The 22,903-nt window shown below is 53.2% G+C and overlaps 2 protein-coding genes across 3 annotated transcripts; one reads left to right on the forward strand and one right to left on the reverse strand.

Moving 5' to 3' along the window:
- Positions 1 to 373: 373 nt before the first annotated feature.
- Positions 374 to 2,499, reverse strand: C13H11orf68 (chromosome 13 C11orf68 homolog). 2 transcript variants are annotated; one of them, XM_048360802.1, is made up of 2 exons: positions 2,362 to 2,499; positions 374 to 1,761 (listed from the first exon to the last, which is right to left on the reverse strand). In XM_048360802.1, exon 2 carries the CDS (start codon positions 1,758 to 1,760, stop codon positions 1,002 to 1,004), a length of 759 nt encoding a protein of 252 aa, XP_048216759.1. In that variant the 5' UTR covers position 1,761; positions 2,362 to 2,499; the 3' UTR covers positions 374 to 1,001. The 2 variants fall into 2 exon arrangements, with proteins under 2 accessions (XP_048216759.1, XP_048216758.1); XM_048360801.1 differs by having other exon boundaries at positions 374 to 1,765; positions 2,363 to 2,471.
- Positions 2,500 to 2,896: 397 nt separating this feature from the next.
- Positions 2,897 to 5,162, forward strand: Drap1 (DR1 associated protein 1). The gene is made up of 7 exons (XM_048359795.1): positions 2,897 to 3,030; positions 3,273 to 3,345; positions 3,451 to 3,544; positions 3,673 to 3,792; positions 3,925 to 4,018; positions 4,465 to 4,553; positions 4,936 to 5,162. The coding sequence occupies exons 1-7, from the start codon at positions 2,989 to 2,991 to the stop codon at positions 5,039 to 5,041; spliced, it is 618 nt and encodes a 205-aa protein (XP_048215752.1). The 5' UTR covers positions 2,897 to 2,988; the 3' UTR covers positions 5,042 to 5,162.
- The last annotated feature ends 17,741 nt before the right edge of the window (positions 5,163 to 22,903 follow it).

Raw genomic sequence — 22,903 nt, forward strand, 5'->3', positions numbered from 1 at the left:
CTAGGGTTGTGTGTGTTCCCTGCATACACAGCTCAGGGGGCTGAAGTCCAGCCCATCTTCCGCTCTCCACCCCAAATGCACTCCAGGTAGCCAGACAGCTCCTTTCCCCAACACGCACAACTGGGCCCTGGGGACAAGGAGCGGCCCCTTGGGGCCCCCTAGCCAGGTCAACTCCACTACTGATGGGAAACCACGGAGCCTGATTGTGATTCGTGGAGTGCAGGGATGGCTGTGCAGAGGTTCTCAGAGGTATACCCCACCCCCAGGCAGCGAGTTTCCTCACTGGGGGCAGGCGGGAGGCCCCCCAGGGAGGGAAGGGTTCTCCTAGTCCGCCTCGCTCCACCAACCAAAGCAGGTAACCAACCACAAGACAGCATTTTAAAAAACACTCAAGACACAGACCCAAGCTGGGTTTTATTGAAATGCCAGCAGACTCGTCAAGGGAGGCAGGGAAGGGAGGCCAGCGATGCAGGCTGTGAGCTGGCAGGAGGAGGAGGAGGCCTTATGTCCACAGCCTGGCATCCCCTCTAGGCCAGGGCATGAGTTGGCACAACTACCCCTCCTCCCAAATGGCATGCGCAGTCAGTCCTGCAGGGCCCCCGCCCCCTGGACTACAAAAAGCTCCAAGGACAGGGACTGGAAGCACTAAGTTTTCTCCCTTGTGAGGAGCAAGGAAAAGAGGGAAGAAGGTAGGAGAAGGAGGGAGAGATACAGTAGGATGAGGGTGGCTAAGCAAGACTCATTTTAGTGTCTGCACCCAGCCTGAGGTCCTGGACAGGGTAGGGGAGCAGCATCAAAGAGGGAAACTGAGGGCCCGGCCCTCAGGGAGCCAGAGCCCCCAGCCTGTGGGGGTGAGCCCTGAACAGAGGGAGGAAGTTCAAGGGGACTGAAGATGCAGGCAGTTCCCCAGTGAACGAGTCCTCAGAGCTGGGGGCTCGGCCTTCTTGGGATGAGGAGGAGGAGGAAGACAGGAGGCTCCATCCCCAGCAGCGGAGGCCCCACTAGGTCAGTTCTACATTGTTGGCACGGTCCAGCACTCGAGAGCCCCGGGCACTGCCTCCAAGCTGGAAACGGCTCTCATAGAGAGTGGGGCAGAGGTGCCAGCGGTTGGCCCGGTAGATGCCCAGGTAGGTGTAGACATCTGGTTTGTAAGTGAGCAGACACTTAATGCCTGCAGCACGGATGGCAGAATCTGCCTCTAATACACCCAAGCGGTCCGTGAAGTCGTCCGTGTAAACACAGATGACTTGGCGCCCCCCCTCTTTGGCCCGTGGGCTCACCTTGGCCACCTGAAGCCGGCCCTCCACCACAGCTCGGGCTATACCAGCCCAGGCATGGTCCAGCTTGAAGCCAGGTGCCAGGTGAATGAGCCACTTGCCTGAGAGCACTTGGTGGGTGATGGCCAGCTGGCGCAGAGTACCAGGTGTGATGGGTCTCCCACCGGTCTGCAGAGCCTCCCAGGCTGCCTGCAGGCCCTGGACATCCCCTGAGTTGGGGGTGTAGCCTTGCCCGTAGGCTGCGATCCAGCCCACAGGCTCAGAGTTGGGTGAACCAGGATCTCCATAGCGGGTAACTTGGGATGGTGGGTACTTGGCCAACCAGGCATCCAACTCAGTGGCAGGTGTAGTGCGGGCATCAAACACCAGCCAGGGGTCCATATCGGCTGCCATGGCCTCTGCAGCCAGGTGCTCGGCAGCGGTGAAGCCATCCTCGCGGCCACCAGCAGGGTCCTCCTCCTCCAGCTCCTCACTGGGCTCCATCCTGCGGGGAGGGAATGGGGTCAGCGATGGTCTGAGGCCCTGACTACACAGAGATTGCTGGGCCCCAGGGGCTGTGCGGCCTTGGGCAAGTTTGAACGTCACTTGTGCCTCAGTTGCTCCTTCACAGGGGATAACAGCTCATCCCGTCCAATCGACCTGATGGGAGGCGGGCGGACGTCAAGCCAGTGGATGCTACACGGGTGCGCTCCATGCATGCACACAAGGAAGCTCAAGCCCTAGCTAGCAAAGGGACTTGCCCAAGGTCACGCCGGTGCGTGGACGATGTCCGGGACGGGGCGTGGGCCTGGTGTGGGGGCCCAGACCCGCGGCAGGAAGGCGGGCCGCCGAGGGCCACCGCAAGGCACGGGCTCCACAGGCCCTGCGGGGCCAGGCTTGCTGGAAGGCGTTTTAAAGTCCCGAACGCCGAGACCGGGAGAGGGCCGCCATTCGTCGGGGGCCAAGGGCGGTGTCTAGACTCGAACCCGGGCCGATTAGGGCCTGCAGGGGGGCAAGGTTCCGGCCCCGCTGCGCCCGCCGCCATTAGCGCTCGGGGCCCGAGCGGCGCCCCCGTCCCCGCCCCTCCCGCAGGCCCCGCAGTCACCTCCGGTTTTCGCTGCGCTCGGCGCTAGCCCAGCTCCGGGCCCGGCTCCGCTCCGGCCCGGGGTCCGCGCCGCCGCCGCCGCCGCCGCCGCCGCCGCCGCCGCCGCCGCCGCCGCCGCCGCCGCCGCGCCCCGCCCCCGCCACGGCCGCCGCCGCCGCCATCTTAGCGCCCGGCCGCCTCAACAACAACTTTATAGACAAGCGCAGCCACGGGGCGGGGCCACAGGGCCGGACCCGGCGGCGGAGGGGCGGGGCCGCTGCCGGGGGGCGGGGCGTGAGGGCGGGGCCGGCGGGGGCGGGGGCGGGGCCGCCGCGGGAATCCAGGGCGGGGCGGGCCCGGCAGGGGCGGGGCTAACGTTCGCCCTTCGCACTCCGGGGCGGGCGGGAGTGGCGGGCGTGTGCGGGGACGGGCGCGCTCGGCCCGAGACGCTTCGGGAGGCGGGCGTTGGGGGGGCGTGAGCGGCATCTTGACGGGTGGCGCTAGGACCCTGCGGAGAGCGGCGGGGGCGGAGCGGGCGGCGCCAGGACCCGGGGGAACCGCGGCGGGCGGCCGGGCGGCGAGCAGGCCCGGGGGCCGGCAGGCTGCGGGCGGCGGCTCTGGGCCCGGCGCTACGAGAGAGGCCCCGAGATGCCGAGCAAGAAGAAGAAGTACAACGCGCGGTTCCCGCCGGTAAGCACGTGGCCGGGCCGGGCGGCGGCGGGCCGGGCTCCGGGGAGGCTCGGGCCCGGGCCGGGTGGGGGCGGGCGCTGCGGGTGTGGGAGGCCGCGATGCCCCGCCCCCTCCGGGGCCCTCCTGGCCCGGTGTTTCCCCCCCCCCCCCCCGCCCCCTGCCTCCCGGGGTCCCCGGCTCGTCCCCGCAGCGTCCCGTCAGAGACGCTGGCCACGGCGCCCGAACTCTTCGCCCTTCCGTAGGCCAGGATCAAGAAGATCATGCAGACGGACGAAGAGATCGGGAAGGTGGCGGCGGCGGTGCCTGTCATCATCTGTATCCTGCCGGGGCGGGGGCGGTGGGGCGGCTGGCCACGGTGAGGGGCGTGGGGAGGGCCTGGGACACTCCCCTTTCCCGAGTATCTCCTTGACACCCCACCAGCCCGGGCGCTCGAACTCTTTCTGGAGTCGCTGTTGAAGAAGGCCTGCCAGGTGACCCAGTCCCGGAACGCCAAGACCATGACCACATCCCACTTGTGAGTGGACGGGGCACCGGGAGGAGCCGCTGGGAGGCGGGGTCCCCCGCAGTGAGGGGCCGGGAGGCCTGGCCGAGATGGGGAGGGCTCCTGAGGGCCTGTTGTCCCTCCCCCACCCCCTCTTCCAGGAAACAGTGCATCGAACTGGAGCAAAAGTTTGACTTCTTGAAGGACTTGGTGGCATCCGTGCCTGACATGCAGGGGGACGGGGAAGACAACCACATGGATGGAGACAAGGGTCCTCGCAGGTGGGGGGCCGAGCCAGAGACGAGTATACCAGTGGGAGAGGGCGAGACCACTGGGGTTAGGGACCGGGGTGGGGGGAACCAAGGAGCAGGGAGGACTTTATTTAGGCTGATGGGGATTGTATGTTCTCGAAGGGGCCGGAAGCCAGGCAGCAGCGGCCGGAAGAATGGTGGGATGGGAAGCAAAGGCAAAGACAAGAAGTTATCAGGGACAGACTCGGAACAGGAGGTGAGTGAAGTCCACTCCCAGCCTTCTGTCCTCTCTCATGGTTATGTAAAGGCTGAGCTGGCTGGAGGCCTCCTGTGATTCTTACCTGTGGCCACCCTGCTTTCTGGGTCTCTAAAGGGTCTGTTTCTGTCTCTGCCACTCTCAGGGCTCTGGGCTCCCCGTTGATCGGTCCCTGCCTTTTCTTTTTGTTGGTCGTGGGGCTTGAACTCAGGGCCTGGGCACTGTTCCTGAGCTTTTTTTTTTGCTCAAGGCTAGCGTTCTACCATCTTGAGCCACATCCCCACTTCTGGTTTTCTAGTGGTTAATTGGACTTTCCCTGCCTGGGCTGGCTCTGAACCATGATTCTTAGATCTCAGCCCCCTGAGTAACTAGGATTACAGGTGTGAGCCACTGGCACCTGGCTCCCTGCCTTCTCTGGTCAACCCTCACCTCTGCTGTGCTCACAGGATGAGTCTGAGGACACAGATACTGATGGGGAAGAGGACACACCGCAGCCTCCACCCCAAGCCAGCCACCCCCCTGCCCACTTTCAGAGGTAAGCAGCTCAGGAATACCAAGAAGGGGCTCCCCGGCTCCCCACAGCCTGCTTTTCATCTTTCATGGCCACTTGGTGGTGTGGTAGACTTGGGGGTTGGAGGGGACCATTTGAGAGGGTGGATTTGTCTTCTTTTGGGCATTTGCCAAGCAGGTGCTCTACCACTGGAGCCATGCCGCCAGACCCCGAGGAAGTCTTAAGACCAGGAGACTGCTCTCGGGGACAGCCTTCACCTTGCCCAGGGGCAGTGGGTGGACCTGGATTGGGACAGTTTGGCCGGCTGTAGGGCATAGCTCCAATTTAGAGAGCAAAGTGTGAGCTCCCGGGGGCTGGGGTGGGATGGGAGCCTGCCTGATTCTCCTTCTGCTCTTTTGCCCTGCAGCCCTCCGACCCCCTTCATGCCCTTCGCCTCGACCCTGCCTTTGCCTCCGGCACCCCCGGGACCCTCAGCACCCGACGCGGAGGATGAAGAGGATTATGACTCCTAGCGCCCTCAGGCTATACCCCCTTTTAGTTGGTTTTAGTTATTCTGGGGCGAGGAGAAAAGATGGAGGTGTTCTTAAATTTATTAAAAAAATGAGGAAAGAGCCTGTGTCTTCCCAGCCTTCATTCAGGGCTTTGTGGTTGCCTTCCCATCATCCTCTGCCTGCTGGGGCCGGCCGGGGCCAGTGGCTGAGGGAAGACTAGACACCACGGCAGCGCGGGGCGTCCCCAAGGCACTGACGTGACCAAGGCGGGGGGGGGGGGGGGGCCTGAGCCAGTGGGTGCTGGCTCCACAGGAAGACAGCTTCTCATTGTTCTGTGTGACCTTGGGTAGGCTTCTGCCCTTCCCAGGCTGCTTAAAAAGAGACGAGCGGGTTGCAGGTGTAGTTGAGTGGGTAGAGGGCCAGCCAGTGAGGGAAAGGGTCAGGTACTGAGCTTGAGCCCTGGTCTTGAACCGAAAAAGAAAGACAAGAAACTCTGTCATGCATGCTGTAGAGCTTTGCACTCTGCACGGTGTAGAGCTTGTGGGAAGGAGCAGGGGGAGGTGGCCTGGAATCTCCAGTGCCTTCGGGGCACCGGGATGCGGTGAGGTAGCCACACTGCCTCCCGGGGTGCAGGAACATTTCTCTCAAACTCTTGGAGCGGGGGAGGCCATGGGTCCTTCTGGTGCTGCCAGAGGTACCCAGGGGACCCCAGTGACGTCCTGGGAGCACAGGTGAGGAAGGGAGTGTTCAGAGTGGGGCGAGGCAGAGGGCATGCGGGGAGACTGAGCCCAAAGGTGGAGGGTAGGAATCCCCAAGAGCCTCTCCCTGGGTCTTTTCTGCAGCCCTTCGGCAGGGGCGGGCTCCTTCCCAGACAGGAGACATGGGAGAAAGGACAGGAATTGGGCCTTAAGATGGGTTGGGTTGGATGCATTTGGGGTGCCCGCTGGGTCACTGAGGGTGTCGAATGGGCAGGTGGATGGACCTGGAGAGCAGTGACCTCAGCAGAGAGCCGGGAGGGCCTGCACAGGCCACCTAGGTGCGCCATGCAGGAGGAGAGGACAGCCACCAAGTGCCACCAGGGGAGAGGAGTCCAGCTCCGTGTGGCCTTCACAGGGCTGCCTCGGCACCGTGGTGGTGGCGGCTGAGCTGAGGTGAGAAACCAGGTGAGCCACACCTGGGCTACAGAGGGACTGAAAGAGAAGCGAAGGGTCGATGCTTGTTTAGCTGTGTAAGGCTCTGGGTTCCATCTCTAGCACTGGGCGGGGGGGCGGGGGGGGGGAGGGAAGAAGACTGCAGGCTTCTAGACAGGAGAGGATCAAGGGACAAGATGGGGAGAATAGAACTGGTAAGTTAAGAAAGCCAGGCACGGGTGGCTCACGCCTGTAATCCTAGCTACTCAAGAGGCTGAGATCTGAGGATCCAGGTTCAAAGCCAGCCCAGCAGGAAAGTTTGTAAAACTCCCATCTCCAGTGAACCACCAGAGAACCAGAAGTGGAGCTGTGGCTCCAAGTGGAAGAGCACCAGCCTTGAGCAAAAAAGCTCAGAGACAGTGCCCAGGCCCCGAGTTCAAGCCCCACAGTCAATGTCCCCCCAAAAGTGACCAAACCAGCCCAGCTTAGTGGTTCACACCTGCAGTCCCATCACTCGGGGCTGAGGCAGAAGGACTGCGAGTTCAACGACAGCCTCAACCGGAGTGCCTAACTCAAAAAAGAGGGACAAACAGGGCTCTGGGATGGCTAAGTTTGGGTGTCCATTTTGTTGAATTGAGGAATTGGTAAACTGAGGCTACATCCAGATTGGCTGAATGGGGAAGATCTGCCCTCAGTGTAGGCAGGGTCATCCTCGTAAGCCGGAGGCCGGTGGCACACAGGCCAAAGAACTAGATAGACTTTTCTACTGCCTTAAACACCCAAGTCTAGATTCTCTGACCTTTGACCTACACTCCTAGACCCAGGCTCTTGGCCCCACACGAGGGTTACACCGCTGGCTCCCCTGATTCGGAGGCCTGAGCTGGTGCTCTGCCACTTGACCCACAGCTCCACTTTAGCTTGCTGGTGGTTAACTGGAGATAGAGTCTCATAGACTTTCTTGCCTGGGCTGGCTTCAAACCACATGGATTACAATTTGAACCATCAGCACCTGGCCAGGTATTGGCTTTGAATTGATGCAGCACATTTCTTGATACAGTGCGTTTTAATCAGTTACACTATTCATCCTTCTCCCTCCTATCCCAACCAGTCTCATCAAGTTTTTCTGGTTCCATTTTCACACCTGTGCCTAGATTATGATCTCCCTCCTTTGCCCTGTCCCTTCCCCATTTCTACCTACGCCCCAGTCCTGAGTGCCTTGAGCTTTGAATCAAGGCCTGCAAATGTATCAAGCCTGACGTTGGCTCTGCGCCTAAGCAAGAGCGCACTCTACACCTTACTGTAGGACTCACCCAGCAACGTGGGAGCTCACTGTCGTTACACAGTGGGCAGATGAGTTTCCGGCCGCCCACCAGAGAGTCCTCCCCAAGTGCAGGAGGAGAGGTGGCCACAGAGCCCTCCCTCCGGCGGGAGCGTCCCTGGAGGCACTTTGGGAAACCGTTTGGCAAGCTTTGTGTGCGCGCGCACATGCCACCCGGTATTCAACTCGGGGCCTCATGCTCTCATTTCACTTTTTTGCATACAGCTTTGCCACTTGATCCACGCCTCAACTTCTGACTCTTTCATAGGGTTACAGGCGTGAGCCACCGGTGCTGGCAGGAGGATTGTTTTAGGGGAGGAACAAAAAGACTGAATGCCTGTGAGCCTCTGATCGTGTAAAATAGTTTCCCAAATGAAACTCGGGAAATGGAAATGAGATTTTTTTTTCTTTGAGTCTTGTTGGTTTATCGTCTTTGGGAGGGGAAGGGGAAGGCACAGGAATGGAAGGACAAAGGGTGAACAAGGGAAGCCGTGGTCCCTACTAGACACTGTGGAAAATGAACTCTACAACTTGTGGGTGGGGAAGGAAAAACTAGGAGAGAGAGAGAGGGAAGGGGTGACATTGTCCAAAAAGAAATCTACTCTTTCCCTAACTTAGGTAGCTGTAACCTCTCCATACATCGCCTTTATAATAACGGAAAATAAACGTTGAAAAAAAGCTTGTGCACTTCCGAGTCCAAGCCCCTGTGGTCCAGGCTGGTCATCCCAGCCACGCAGGAGGCTGAGATCCAGCTAACCAGCAAGAGGCATGGCACGTGTGGTAGAGTTCTAGCCTGGAGCAAAAAAGCCAAGGGAGAACGAGAGGCCCTGAGTTCACACCCTAGTACTGGCACTCATACACACGGAAAAGATGTATTTTTATGTCTCCATAAAAATTCTGTCTCACCAGGAGACTCACACGTATCATCCTAGCTACTCAAGAGGCAGAGATCTGAGGATCTCTGTTCAAAGCCAGCCTATAGACAAGAAAATCTTCCACCAACCACCAACATCTGGGAGTAGAGCTATGGCTTAAGAGATGCAGCGCCAGCCTTGAGGAAAACAGCTAAAGGAACCATGCCCAGGCCCCAAGTTCAAGTCCCAGGAGTGGCACACACACACAAAAAATCCTATCTGTCCCTATCTATCTCTGTCCACCTCCTATTGCACATGAAGGTGTGTTCTAGGTGGTGGTAGTGATTATTATGTGAGCAAAATGTTCTTGGAGTTTATTTCTAAAGGAGAGAGAAGATGAAGACCACAAATAGTACATCAGATGGCACGTCAGGCTGTGCATGGGGGGGGGGGGGCTCCTACGGGGCGAGATTTCAGTAGCAACCCTAGGAAGCCGGGAATAAGGCGGCCACCGCTGGCTGTGGACAGGGCTCCAGGTGTAACCACTGCGACGGCGAGGGGGGGGGCAGGGGGTCGGTATGGATTCCATCGTTCCGTCAGTTCCCTGTGCCCCCTCGACTCGCTGTTCCCCACCACCTGCCACGCGCTCCTGTTTCCTCTGCTGCCACCCATGCCTCCCCCGGGCCTGCCTTGGCTGAGCAGAGTTTTTGTGGCACTGGTGGCAGCAGCTTTCTCTCTCTCTCTCTCTCTCTCTCTCTCTCTCTCTCTCTCTCTCTCTCTCTTTCTCTCTCTCTCCCTCCCTCCCTCCCTCTCCCTCTCTCTCTCCCCCTCTCCCTCTCTTTTGCCAGTACTGGGGCTTGAACTCAGGGCCCGGGTACTGCCCCTTCGTGTTCTTACGCAGGCTTGGTGTTCTCTACCACCTGAGCCGCAGCTCCGCTTTGGACTTCTTGGTGGTGAATTGGAGGTAAGCGGCCCAGCGGCCAGGACTGGCTTTGCAACACGACCCTCAGACCTCAGCCTCCTAGCTGTGGTTACAGGCGGGAGCAGCCAGGGCCCGTCAGGCCTCGGCTCTTTATGGCCCCTAAGCTTTGTAGAGCGAGCAGAAGAGTGTGGGGTGAGGCCCCAGGGGCGAGGGAGGGGGCAGACGCGGAAGAATCGGAGGACATGGTGGCTTCACCCACCCTCCTATGGCTTTTGCCTTGTCCTGGAGCGTAAGGACCTGACGGCTCCTTTGCCCCTCTGCGCTTCCTTTCCACCCTCACCGTGGGGGTTCGTGCTGCCCCCTCATGGGAAGGTGGGCAGCATTTGTTTTGGAGGGGGGAGGGAGGCAGTTCATGGAACTTGACCTCCGGGCCTAGGTGCTGTCCCTGAGTTCTTTTTCTCAAGGGTAGCACTCTACCACTTCGAGCCTGGCTCATTGGAGATGAGAGTCTCACAGACTCCTGCCATGGCTGGCTTTGAACTGTGAGCTGCACATCTCAGCCTCCGTCGTAGCTATGATGACAGGTGTGAGCCACCAGAGCTGGGCTCGGCTCGCAGCAGATCTTGTCTGGAGCTTGTGAGATGAGTCCAGCTTGGGTCCGTCCTCAAGCCCTCCTCTAGAGGAGGGGTCTCCATCACCCCCACTTACAGATGACGGCGTGAACGTCCTGACTGTGCCCATTGGCAGAGGTGGATGGGGGCTTGTACGCATGCAGGCGTGGCGGGGGTGGGGGGTGCACTTGGTCTGGTCCCCACCACTGACAGGAGTCAGTCCCTCCCTCCTCAGGGGCCGGCCGTGGCATTGGACTCCCAACCCAGAGCTCACCGAGTTCTTCCTCCTCCGGCTGTGGGCACAGGCACCCCGTTCTTCCTCTCTCCCACTGGACTTTTGGCGGTGCTGAAGGTCAGACCCACAGCCTTGCACGTGCAGGCAGGTGCTATACCCCTGGGTCTCCCAGGATCCCTGTAGCCGAGGAGTAGACGGAGCCATGTGCCCCCCACCACGCCGTCACCAGTTTGAGACGTCTCTATTCTGAAATTGCAGACTTAGGCAGGCAGTGGCGGCTCACGCCTGTCATCCTAGCTACTCGGGAAGCTGAGATCGGAGGATCACGGTTGGAAGCCAGACCGGGCTGGAGACTCTTCCAGTAAACTCTAGTACCAGCACACACACACACACACACACACACACACACACACACACAATTCCGGCCTTCCTAACATGTATGTGTGTGTGCGCAGGTGTCATTTTCTTTCCTTTTTATTTATGTATTTTTGGTGGTATTGGGAATTTAACTTTGAATCTCACCTGTGATAAGCAGGCACTTTACTGCTAAGCCACACACCCAACCCTTCAGATGTCATTTTCTTCCAAACAGAATAAGAACTAGGATTTCTGGGCTAGGAATGTGGCCTAGTGGTAGAGTGCTCGCCTCGCATGCACAAAGCCCTGGGTTCGATTCCTCAGTACCACATATACAGAAAAAGCCAGAAGTAGCACTGTAGCTCAACTGATAGAGTGCTAGCCTTGAGCAAAAAGAAGCTCAGGGACAGTGCCTAGGCCCTGAGTTCAAGCCTCAGGACTGGAAAAAAAAAAGTCAGACCACTGCCCCGCTAGTGAGAGTGGAGGTAAAGGAAAGTCTAGTGCTTTGGGTGGAGTGTTAATTTAGAGGGCCTTCTTTTTCTTTTTCTTTTTCTTTTTTAAAAAAATACTGCTTAGCTTCAAAGTTCCCTATCAGGCCCTTCCTGGGCAAAACCTCTCACAAATAGAAAGTTGCATCCTAGACAAGGTTAGAGGTGGCTAAGAGTCACTGTCAATGCAGAAAAGCAACGAGAAGGGAGACTAGCTACATAACTTGGGGGAAAAACCGTCAAATATTGATCAAACACTATGGAAACAAAAATCTTAACTGAAACCAGCAATCCTTGTCCTCAGTTTCCTTCTCTGTAAATAGAGGACAGGAAGGGCCCTTATTTTAAGGGCCTGTGAAATTAAACGCAGTGGCCCCTAAGTAACTATCACAGTGCCCGGCACAGAGTGAGCACCAACCAACAGTATGGAAACAAACACCTAGGAAGCAGCACGAGCATAGAGGACTTTAGGGAGGCAGGAATAAGATCAGGGCTGCAGCTGGGCACTGGTGGCTCACGCCTATAACCCTAGCCATTCAGGAGGCTGAGACCTGAGGACCAAAGTTTGAAGCCAGTGTGGGCAGGAAAGTAAGTGAGACTCTTATCCCCAATTAACCACCAAAGAGTTGGAAGTGGAGCTGTGGCTCCAGAGATAGACACTAGCCTTGAGTTCAAGCCCCAGGATTGCCCTTCCTCCCCAGATTACAGATGCAAAGACTGGGAAAGTCAATATAAAATGAAAGTCTTTTTAGGCAAACCCTGTGGTACACACTTGTAATCTCAACTACTTTAGAAGTGAAGGTCGGAGGACTGAGGTCTGAGGCTGGCTGGGTAAGAGCCGGAGACCTGATATGAAAAACAAAATTATAAAAGGACTGGGGGTTATGACTCAAGCGGTACAGCCAGCAAGCAAAAGAACAGAGTTCAATTCTCAGTGCCACAAAAAAAGAAAAGAAAAGAAAGCCAGATGTTAGTGGTTCAGGCCTGTAATCCTAGCTACTCAAGAGGTTGAGATCTGAGGATCAAGGTTCCAAGCTAGGAAGCAGAAAAGTCTATGAGACTTTTATTTCCAACTAATCACCAAAAAAGATGGAAATGGAGGCGTGGCTCAGGTGGCAGAGTGCCATCCTTGAGAAAAAAAGCTAAGGGACAGCACCTAGGCCCTAAGTTCAAACCCTTGTAACACACACACACACACACACACACACACACACACACACTGATAAAGGAAATGAAAAGCTTTCCAAGCTTATTGCTGATACAGTGCCTTACACAAACTAAGTAGCACAAACTGCTTTAGTCTGTGCACTGTGTGATTAAACAAAAAGAAAGAAGACACTATCAGCTGTCTCTCAGAATGAGCTAACTGGCTTATTGACCCAGGGCCGAGGCAAACCACGGCCCTGCAAGGTTCAGAGCTATCATAAATGTTTTCCTGCAATCACTCAACAAACATTTGCTGAACACCTGCTCGCGGCCAGGCCCTGTTCCTGCTCCGGGGAGGTGAGCCTGGGAGGCTGGCGTCTGGGCGGGGCCTGGGTGGGGCTGGGAGGAGCTGCCCGTCTTGACATCCCAGTTGGCTTCTCTTTCCCCTCCTCTGTCTTAGGTTTTGCTTCACTCTTTAAAAGTTCACATCCGGGAATGTGGACTAGTGGTAGAGTGCTCGCCTAGCATGCATGAAGCCCTGGGCTCGATTCCCCAGCACCACATACACAGAGAAAGCCAGAAGTGGCGCTGTGGCTCAAGTGGTAGAGTGCTAGCCTTGAGCAAAAAAAAAAAAAAAAAAAGCCAGACAGTGCTCAGGCCCTGAGTCCAAGCCCCGGGGCTGGCAAAAATAAATAAGATAAAGCATACAGTATTGGGGCTAGGAATATGGCCTAGTGGCAAGAGTGCCTGCCTCATATACATGAGGCCCTGGGTTCGATTCCCCAGCACCACATATAGAAAATGGCCAGAAGTGGTGCTGTGGCTCAAGTGGCAGATTGAGCAAAAAGAAACCAGGGACAGTGCTCAGGCCCTGAGTCCAAGCCCCAGGACTGGCCAAAAATAAATAAATAAATAAATAAATAAATAAATAAATAAATAAAAATTCACATCCTACTGTTGTCTTAAGCCATCTCTGACACAGCAGGGAAAGCAAATCAGTTTTGGGGTGGTAAAGTGATGATAGTGGGGTAGTACCCCAGCCCTCCATCTGTCCTTATAAAGCCCAACTTCCTCTGCATGTTTATCAGATGCACTCTCTCCTAGTGACCCTCTGCACCCCCACTGAGGAAACCCAGAGCATCCTAAGGGTTTGCCTTCTGGTGAGTCCTGCATTGTAAATCTAGCTCTACCCGGCTTAGGCTGGTATCTCTGCGTAAATACCCCAATCTCCTTGTGCCTTCGTTTCCTTATTACAAATTGGTAGTTATGGCAAGGCTTAAGTGATAGAGGGCTTCTCTCGCAAGTGGGAGGCCCTGAAGGTAAACCCTAGTTCTTCCACAAAAGAAGAAAAATCTTAGAGCTTGGCACCAGTGGCTCACACCTGTCATCCTAGCTATTCAGGAGGCTGAGATCTGAGGATCGAAGTTCAAAGACAGCAGCCTGGGAGGGGAAGTTATCCAGACTTTTTTTTTTTTTTTTTCCAGTCCTGGGGCTTAGACTCAGGGCTTGAGCACTGTCCCTGGCTTCTTTTTGCTCAAGGCTAGCACTATGTCTCTTGAGCCACAGCACCACTTCCGACTTTTTCTGTGTATGTGGTGCTGAGGAATCAAACCCAGGGCTTCATGCATGCTAGGCAAGAGCTCCACCACTAAGCTACATTCCCAACCTCTGTGCCTGTTTTTATATACAGTGTGAGGCAGGAGTCCAACTTCATTCTTTTGCATATGGATATCCAATTTTCTCTGTATCATTTGTTGAAAAGACTTCCCATTGGCCTTAACACCATGTTCTAAAATCAATAGCTCGTAAATGTAAAAGTTCTTATTTCTGGAGTCTTATTTCTCTTTTGTTTTGTTTTGGTTTTTTTTATGTGGTTTTTTTTTTTTTTTTTTTTTTTTTTTTGCCAGTCCTGGGGTTTGGACTCAGGGCCTGAGCACTGTCCCTGGCTTCTTTTTGCTCAAGGCTAGCACTCTACCTCTTGAGCCACAGCGCCATTTCTGGCTTTTTCTATATATGTGGTGCTGAGGAATCAAACCCAGGGCTTCATGTATATGAGGCAAGCACTTTTACCACTAGGCCCTATTCCCAGCCCCCTGGAGTCTTATTCCTATCCCACTGATTTATGTGTCTATCCTATTCTTTGTATATGTAGCAGTGCTTTACTGACTGCCAAACATTGTGAAGTTTAGATTTTTTTTTTTTTGGTGTCAATGGGCTTTCTGAATGGGATGAATGTGTATATTTGCCCCATTCACACTATACCCAAGGTAGAGTCCAATAAGAACAAGGAAGATGAGATAAGAAATAGAAGTGGGAAACAGAAATGAAGAACCAAGATTATGACATGTAAGTAGTATGAAAAAATAAAGATCAGGAACAAGAACATAAATAGACAAATACACAACCCCTAAAGGCCTATAAGATGCTTTATGAACTGAACATCAATTTTGGCTCTGAGCTTCCTGGAAGCCAAAGCCTAAAAGACAGATAGAGTAACTTTTTGTTCAGAGCACACAAAACATTCAAGTTTCTCATTGTAAAGAAAAACAATTTTTTTTCCCCAGACTGTCTGCAAAGGGCCAGTGTGGGGCGGGGCTCTGGGCGGCAGCTCGTGGGGCAGAGGCTGGCCTGGCCGGGCGGGCCACGGGTCTCACCTCGGAGCTCGGGCCCAGGGAACCCCCAGCTTGCTGCCTCCACTTGTGAGCTCCTGGCCTTGCTGTGACCTCTCCATGGCTTTTGTCACAGTCACTCCACGCCTGTGCGCTGGCAGGGAGCCTGCCCTTGTCCGCAATCGTCTTCCTCACGAGCTGCCACGTCTGGTCTCCAGGGCCGCTTCCCTCTGACCTCTCCTAACCCCTCAGCAGCCACAGGTCTAGAAAAATCTCCTGACGTGTGTGTGTGTGTGTGTGTGTGTGTGTGTGTGTGTGTGTGAACTCAGGTACTCAGGACCTAGACACTTAGCTTTTTTCTTTTTGCTCAAGGCTGGTGCTTGGTCACTTAAGCCTTATCTTCATTTCTAGCTTTTTTTTGATGGTTAACTGGAGATGAGAATCTCAGACTTTCCTGGGCTGGCTTCCAACCACGGACCTCAGATCTCAGCCTCCTGAGTAGCTAGGATGACAGGCGCGAGCCACGGGCGCCTGGCTAATCTCCTGACTTCTGGGCTGCGGTCTCCTTCCTGTGTCCCTCAGCCCAAGTCCTCCAATCTTCCTCTGGGGCACGTCTTGTTTTTACCCTGGACCCTCCTATGTGATTTATCCTGGCAGCCAGAGTGGGGAAGGAGACCCTGGCTGCCCTTTGCTCCTTACAAGCCCTGAAGTCACTAAAGAAATCTAGCCAGCACTGGTGGCTCATGCCTGCGATCCTGTCTACTCAGGAGGCTGAGACCTGGAGGACGAAAGTTCAAAGTGAACCCAGACTAAAAAATCCTCTAGACTCTTATCTCCAGTGAACCATCAAAAAGAAGGGCTGGAAAAATGGCTCAGTGGTAGAGCACCAGCTAAGTGAGCAAGCCAGTAAGTGTGAGGCCCTGAGTTCAAATTCCAGTTATTCCCCCACCAAAAAGAAGAAAGAAAGAGAGAGAGAGAAAGCAAGCAAGCAAGCAAGCGAGCTGTTTAATGCCCAGTCCTCTGTAGGAGCCACATTTCTGAACTTGATTTACAAGGAAATACTCTTGGCTTTCCTGGCCAGTGCAGCAAGCACCACTGACAAGGTCTGCCCAGCTGTCCCCACCCCCACCCCCCAAACCAGCTCTACTCCCTCAGCCCTCTACAATCACCATGAGACACAAAGGGAAAAGGGAGGGAGGGGAAGAGCAGGAAAGGGAAGGGAAGGAGGAAGGAAGGAAGGAAGGAAGGAAAGGTGAGAAGGAAGGGAAGGAGGAAGGGAGGGAGGGAAGGAAGCCTTTTATATGATGGGTGCTGGGTAACTCTTTATGGGTGACCATGTATGAGAGAGTTAAAAGCTAGTTCCTTTGTGGGCTCCCCTGTCCCCTGAAACTCTGGGAAGTGGACTGGGCTCTTTTGGGCAGCTCTGGCCCACCCAGACCCTCTCTTGGGGAGCCTCACATTGCAGTGCTGCTTTCTGCCTTGCTTCCAGTCAGCTCCCCCTGTGGGCAGGGCCTGTCCGCTCTGGGGCCGCTTGTGCTCTCCCCCACCACCCTCGGGGACTCGGGAGAGCCCCTCAGCCTCCCTGGTGGCTTGTACCACATTTAGGACAGCTTCTCCCTGGCTGGGTGCAGCACACCTGGATCTTATCACTCAAAGGCAGGGAGATTGAGAATTCAAGACCGGCCTGAGCTGCATAGGAAGTATCCGGCCAGCCTGAGCTACGCAGTGAGATCCTTTCTCAAGAAATATAAAAGTAAAGATGGAGGGCAGCCAGGAGCCAGAGGCTTATACTGTAATCCTAGCTACGAGGGAGGCAGAGATCTGGAGGAGCTTGATTCTAAGCCAATCTGGGCAAAAAGATCTCATCTCTACAGAAAAAGCTGGGCATGGTGGCCTGTCACCAAGCTATGGCAGAAACAGAAATAGGAGGATTGTGGTTCCAGGTCAGCCTGAGCAAAAAGCAAGACCATTTCAAAAATAACCAGAGGGGCGAGGGAAGACTGGACTCATGGCTCAAGTAGTAGAGTACTTCCTTACGAGCGCTAAGCCTTGAGTTCGGACTAGTACTAGAAAAACAAAGACAAAGCATCGAGGGCTAATATTGTTCTGTATATGCTAAAAGATTCTTTTCATGACTAAAGTGTACCATAAAAAGAACAGTAACAGGGCCATGCCGCACGTCTCCATCTTCGTGTCCTGGGTCCTGTCTCCCAGCTCGATTCTGGTCACCATGGAGTCCCAAGTCAGCTCTCCATTGCAGCTGAATTGGTTCGTTGGTTTCTTTTTTTTTTTTTTTTTTTTTGCCAGTCCTGGGGCTTGGACTCAGGGCCTGAGCACTGTCCCTGGCTTCTTTTTGCTCAAGGCTAGCACTCTGCCACTTGAGCCACAGCGCCACTTCCTGTATATGCGGTGCTGGGGAATTGAACCCAGGGCCTCATGTATACGAGGCAAGCACTCTTGCCACTAGGCCATATCCCCAGCCCCTGGTTCATTGGTTTTTTTTTTTTGTAACAGTTTCCATCAGGCTCACAGAGAAGGGCAGATGATTCTAACAAGTTTGCCAGATATAGTTATGGCCCTTAATAAGTTCCAGAAAGTTACAGGTAACCCAGCAGGAGCTGTGACATTCTATTGGGGCTGCTGGGAGACACTGCCACTGCTGCTCCTGTCCACCCCTTCAACATGGAGATTCCACCTGGGTTAAGATGAAGGACAGTCATCGAGGGGAGACTGCATCATCCTGACCACCTCCACCCAGGTGAAAGCATGCGGACTGGACTCCACCCGACTCCATCACATGCAGCTGCTTCCTGGTGGGAGACTGTGTTGGATCTGCTGGAACCAAGACCTTGGTTGTGGGGACATTCTTTCTGTATGACACAGATTTGTAAATCTTAACCTGCCTGACCTGGGAAGAAAGTCCAAAGCCCCCTGACGTTGGGTACCAGTCATAGGGAGCCAACTTCAACTGCTGGAAGGAACCTCCTTAAATTACAGGAGGGAGGAGCCCAGGCAAAGATTCAGCTCTCGAACAGAGAAACCAATGATTTGATTTTTATGGACATAACAGAAGGGGTGAATGTAGTCTACTGCTTGCCAGGAGGATCATGGTACTTTCATCTTCATCTCAGGGATTCCCAACTCTGTGTCTCAATAGCATCAAAACTTGGATGGATGAAAAGAATCCATAGTTACAATTTAACAGTGTTCATGAGACTGACAGCTGCCTAAACACGTTGGCTTCTATATGTCATCCTTCCTTTCCTTTGTCTAGAATAGCCTTTAGTCACATTATTATTAATTCACACCGATTTAAGTATTATCTATCCATACAAACAAGTGCGTTTGTGACATTCAGAAGTATTCTATTCACAATTATTCCATAACATTTTTATTTTGGATTATAATATTTCATATATAGTATTACATGCTATTGATATTATAAATGTTATATTTTCTTAACATGACACATTGCTAATTCTGTTATTACTTTATTGTTTTTTTTTTTTGTTTTTTTGTTTTGCCAGTCCTGGGGCTTGGACTCAGGGCCTGAGCACTGTCCCTGGCTTCTTTTTGCTCAAGGCTAGCACTCTGCTACTTGAGCCACAGCGCCCCTTCTGGCCTTTTCTATATATGTGGTGCTGAGGAATCGAACCCAGGGCTCCATGTATACGAGACGAACACTTTACCACTAGGTCATATTCCCAGCCCATTACTTTATTGTTGTAGTAGTCATGGTTGTATTTGTTTCTAGGATAAATCAAAGACACAAAAGCCCAGGAGGAAATCGCTAAAATTGTTAAGTAAATTAATACTGTCACCAAATGATAGAACCTCTTTGTTGTGCTTTAGAGCATTGGATTTTACTTTCAAGTTTCCACACACTATTTTATGAGGTATAAATCTATCACCAAGCTTCTACAGCCCTGATTTATTAAGTAATGAGTTATAGGAAAGCAAGCTCTTCTGCTAATTAGCAGACTGCATGTGGTTGCTATAATAAAAATATTGTTGAGGGGCTGGGGATATAGCCTAGTGGCAAGAGCGCCTGCCTCGGATACACGAGGCCCTAGGTTCGATTCCCCAGCACCACATATACAGAAAAACGGCCAGAAGCGGCGCTGTGGCTCAAGAGGCGGAGTGCTAGCCTTGAGCGGGAAGAAGCCAGGGAACAGTGCTCAGGCCCTGAGTCCAAGGCCCAGGACTGGCCAAAAAAAAAAAACAAACAAACAAAAAAAAAATATTGTTGATTAGTTGTGATAGAGATCTTTGGCCCAGCAAAACCGGAAGCACACACTATCTGGCCCTTCACAGAAAGTGGCTGCCTCCACTGCTGTAGATGAGGATGTTTGTCTATCAAAGATTCAGCACTCCAAAGTCTCTACAATCAAAATAAACTCATTCTCTTCACAGGAAAAAAACAACAACAACAGCAACAAGGAAACTGAGTATAGTGGTTCACATCTATAATTCCATCTACTTTGAAGGCAGTGATCTGAAGGTTCTGGTTTCTAGGATAACCTAGGCAAAAAGTTAATACAACCCTATCTCAACAAACAAGACAGGTGTGGCAGTGCACACCTGCGACTCCGGCTACCTGATGGGAAGAAGTGAGAGGATCTGGGTCTGGGGCTGTCCCCCAGGCAAAAGAGGAGAGACCCGACCCGAAAAATAACTAAAACAGGAAAGGACTGGGGGCATGGCTCCAGTTGTAAAAAAAAAAAAATTCAGGCTGTGAGTTCAAATTGTAATTCTGTCAAAAACCACAGGCCCCCCCCCCCAAAAAAAAAGAGCTGGGGCTGAAGCTCAGTGATAGAGCACATTGCTTCGCAGGTACAAGTCTCTTGGTTTGATACCAGCACTGAAAAAAAAAGAAGTAGCTCCCCAGATTCATGGGGACTCATCAGAACAGCAGCTCTTGTCAAATGTTGGAGGCGGAGGCATGGCTCAGGTGGTAGAGCACCAGTTGGTGAGCAAAAGCATTGGATACTGGATTTGAGTCCCAGGCAGACAAAAAAAAAAAAATCAGTGTCATCACCAGCTTCCTTCTTCAAACCTATCAATGATCCCTTTATTCTTTTGTTTGTTTGTTCTTCCCAGTCCTGGGGCTTGGACTCAGGGCCTGAGCACTGTCCCTGGCTTCTTTTTGCTCAAGGCTAGCACTCTGCCACTTGAGCCACAGCGCCACTTCTGGCTGTTTTCTATATATGTGGTGCTGGGGAATGGAACCCAGGGCCTCATGTATATGAGGCAGGCACTCTTCCCACTAGGCCATATCCCCAGCCCCATGTCCTGGGACTTCTTAACCATCATACTGGAAGGAGGAAGTCACAGGTTCACACCTGGAATCCTATCTACTCAGGAGGCTGAGCTCTGAGGATGGCAATTTGAAGCCAGCTGGCTCACAAAGTCCATGAGACTCTTTTCTCCCATGAACCACCAACAATCTAGAAGTGAAGGTGTGACTCAAGTGGAAGAGTGCCAGCAACAAAAGCCAAGTGGAGAGGCACAAGGCCCCGAATTCAAGCCCCCGTACTAGCTTTAAAAATTCTTTGCTAATGTGACATGTATTTGAAAACTGTTCTTACTGTTGGCTTACTTAGCATTATTTTTCAGATTTATGTATTTTCTCTCTTCATTGGCTGTTTGTGAACTGTCTGTACATGTCCTTTCCCATCTTATCTTCTTTCAGTCTTGAGGGGTGGAAAGCTGAATTAATTGTATCCCTTGCTTTGTGGTATGTAAGAAGCAGTCTTTGATTACACACACTTTTTATTTTGCAGATGCTTCCATGAACTTCCATGGCTTTGATGTCCGTAGAGCGAAGCAGTTTGGAGCCATGTCCATGGATAGCTATTGGACATGAGAAAGACCCGTTATGATGGGTCAAGAAGCCAGGGGCTGATGGCTCAGGCCTGTTTGTTTTTGTTGCCAGTCCTGGGGCTTGGACTCAGGGCCTGAGCACTGTCCCTGGCTTCTTTCTGTTCAAGGCTACTATTTTACCACTTGAGCCACAGCACCACTTTCGGCTTTTTTCTATATATGTGGTGCTGAGGAATCAAACCCAGGGCTTCAGGTATACGAGGCGAGCACTTTTACCACTAGGCCATATTCCCAGCCCCTCATGCCTGTAATCCTAGCTACTCAGGAGGCTGAGATCTGAGTATCATGGTTCAAAGCCAGCCTGGACAGGAAAGTCTGTGAAACTCTTAAATGAACCACCAGGAAACTGGAAGTGGTGCTGTGGCTCACAGATGGGTCAAGAACATTCTGCCACTCTTAGTGTAAAACACCATTAAGAGAGTAAAGGCTGAGCTTCTCTATAGAGAGGGACATGGAAAGAAGAACCTAAGCAAAATGTATGATGACACTAATGGAGAAGCTGGAACTTGAACTTTGGGCCCAAGCACCATCCCTGAGCTCTTCAGCTCAAGGCTAATGCTCTACTTTTGACCCATAGAGCCATTTCCCAGCAAATAAGCTTTAAATTTTTTTTTTGTCAGTCCTGGACTTGAATTCAGGGCCTGGGTGCTGTCCCTGAGCTGCTTTGTGCTCAAGGTCAGTGCTCTACCACTTGAGACGTAGTGCCACTCCCAACCCAAGCACTTCCCTGTATGTTCAACCTCAACACTGCTGCCTCACAATGACCATCAGTTAGTAGTTGTCATAACAAATATTTGCTAATTATATGGCTTTTGTGATATATGTATGTGTGTATATACATATATGTGTGTGTGTGTGTGTGTGTGTGTGTCTGTGTGTGTGTCATCATGAGGCTTGAACTCAGGGCATGGGGACTGTCCCTGAGTTCTGCTCAAGGCTAGTACACTTTGAGCCATAGCACTACTTCTGGTTTTCTAGTGGTTAAATGAAGATATGAGTCTCACAGACTTTCCCGCCCAGGCTAGCTTTGAACCATGATCCTCAGATTTCAGCCTCCTGAGTAGCGAGGATTATAGGTGTGAGCCACCAGTGCCCATTGTGTGTGTGTGTGTGTGTGTGTGTGTGTGTGTGTGTGTACACATGCTCACATGTGCTGATCCTGGGGCTGGAACTCAGGGCCTGGGTTTTGTCCCTTAGCTTTTTTGCTTAAGATTGACATGCTACCACTTGAACCACAGCTTCATTTCTAGCTTCTGCTAGTTAATTAGAAATAAGACTCTTATGGGCTTTCCTGCCTGTACTGGCTTGGAACCACGATCTTTGTATCTTAGCTTCCTGAGTAGCTAGGATTACAGGTGTGAGCTACTGCTGCCTGGCTCTCAGGCTGGCTTTGTTTTGTTTTGTTTTGTGCCTGTCTTGGGGCTTGAACTCAGGGCCTGAGCACTGTCCCTGGCTTCTTTTTGCTCAAGGCTAGCACTCTGCCACTTGAGCCACAGCGCCACTTCTGGCCATGTTCTGTATAAGTGGTGCTGGGGAATCGAACCCAGGGTTTCACGTATACGAACGAGGCAAGCACTCTTGCCACTAGACCATGTTTCCAGTCCCCCTGGCTTCTTTTTGCTCAAGGTAGCACTCTACCACTTGAGCCACAGCACCACTTCCAGCTTTTTCTATATATGTGGTGCTGAGGAATCGAACCCAGGGCTTCATGTGTACGAGGTGAGCACTCTACCACTAGGCCCTATTCCCAGTCCCCCCAGGCTGGCTTTGAACTGCGATCCTCAGTTCTCAGCCACTTCCCAGTAGCTAGGATTACAGTTGTAAGCCACTGGCACCTGATGGTCAAATTTATGAGCCCAGCCTCTGACCTAGGGTGGCTAGTGATCAGAGAGCAAGGACGAGGCTGAGCCAGGCCTCCACCCAGCATGCCCATTTGCCCTGGCTTCAGCTTTGCCCCCCATCCCTGTTGTGTAGGGCTCCAAGGTCAGCACCAGGTGCCTGGGGGGCGGGGGGGTTAGCATCCTAAGGCTCCTTGGTGAGGCCTGGAAGTGGGGATAAGGTTGAAATGATGCCTTCTCTGGGCTCTGGTTTATCTGAGAGTTCATTCTGGTTCACACAGCTTTAAGCAGGCTCAGACACAGCCCACTTGGGTGTCAGCTTTGCATGGCCTGAGGCTCCTTTGAGGTGGTAAGTCCTGAGGTGGCTTTTACAGGAGATGGGAAAACATGGGCCTGTTGGGGGCAGGAGACTTACCCCAGGTCCCACAAGGCCATGTCTGGCTCCTTGGTCCTAGTGAAGTCTCCCACCGGAAGAAAGTCAGCTACACCGCC

This window comes from Perognathus longimembris, chromosome 13 (genome assembly GCF_023159225.1).
Source record: "Perognathus longimembris pacificus isolate PPM17 chromosome 13, ASM2315922v1, whole genome shotgun sequence".
In the NCBI taxonomy this organism is placed as follows: Eukaryota; Metazoa; Chordata; class Mammalia; order Rodentia; family Heteromyidae; genus Perognathus; species Perognathus longimembris.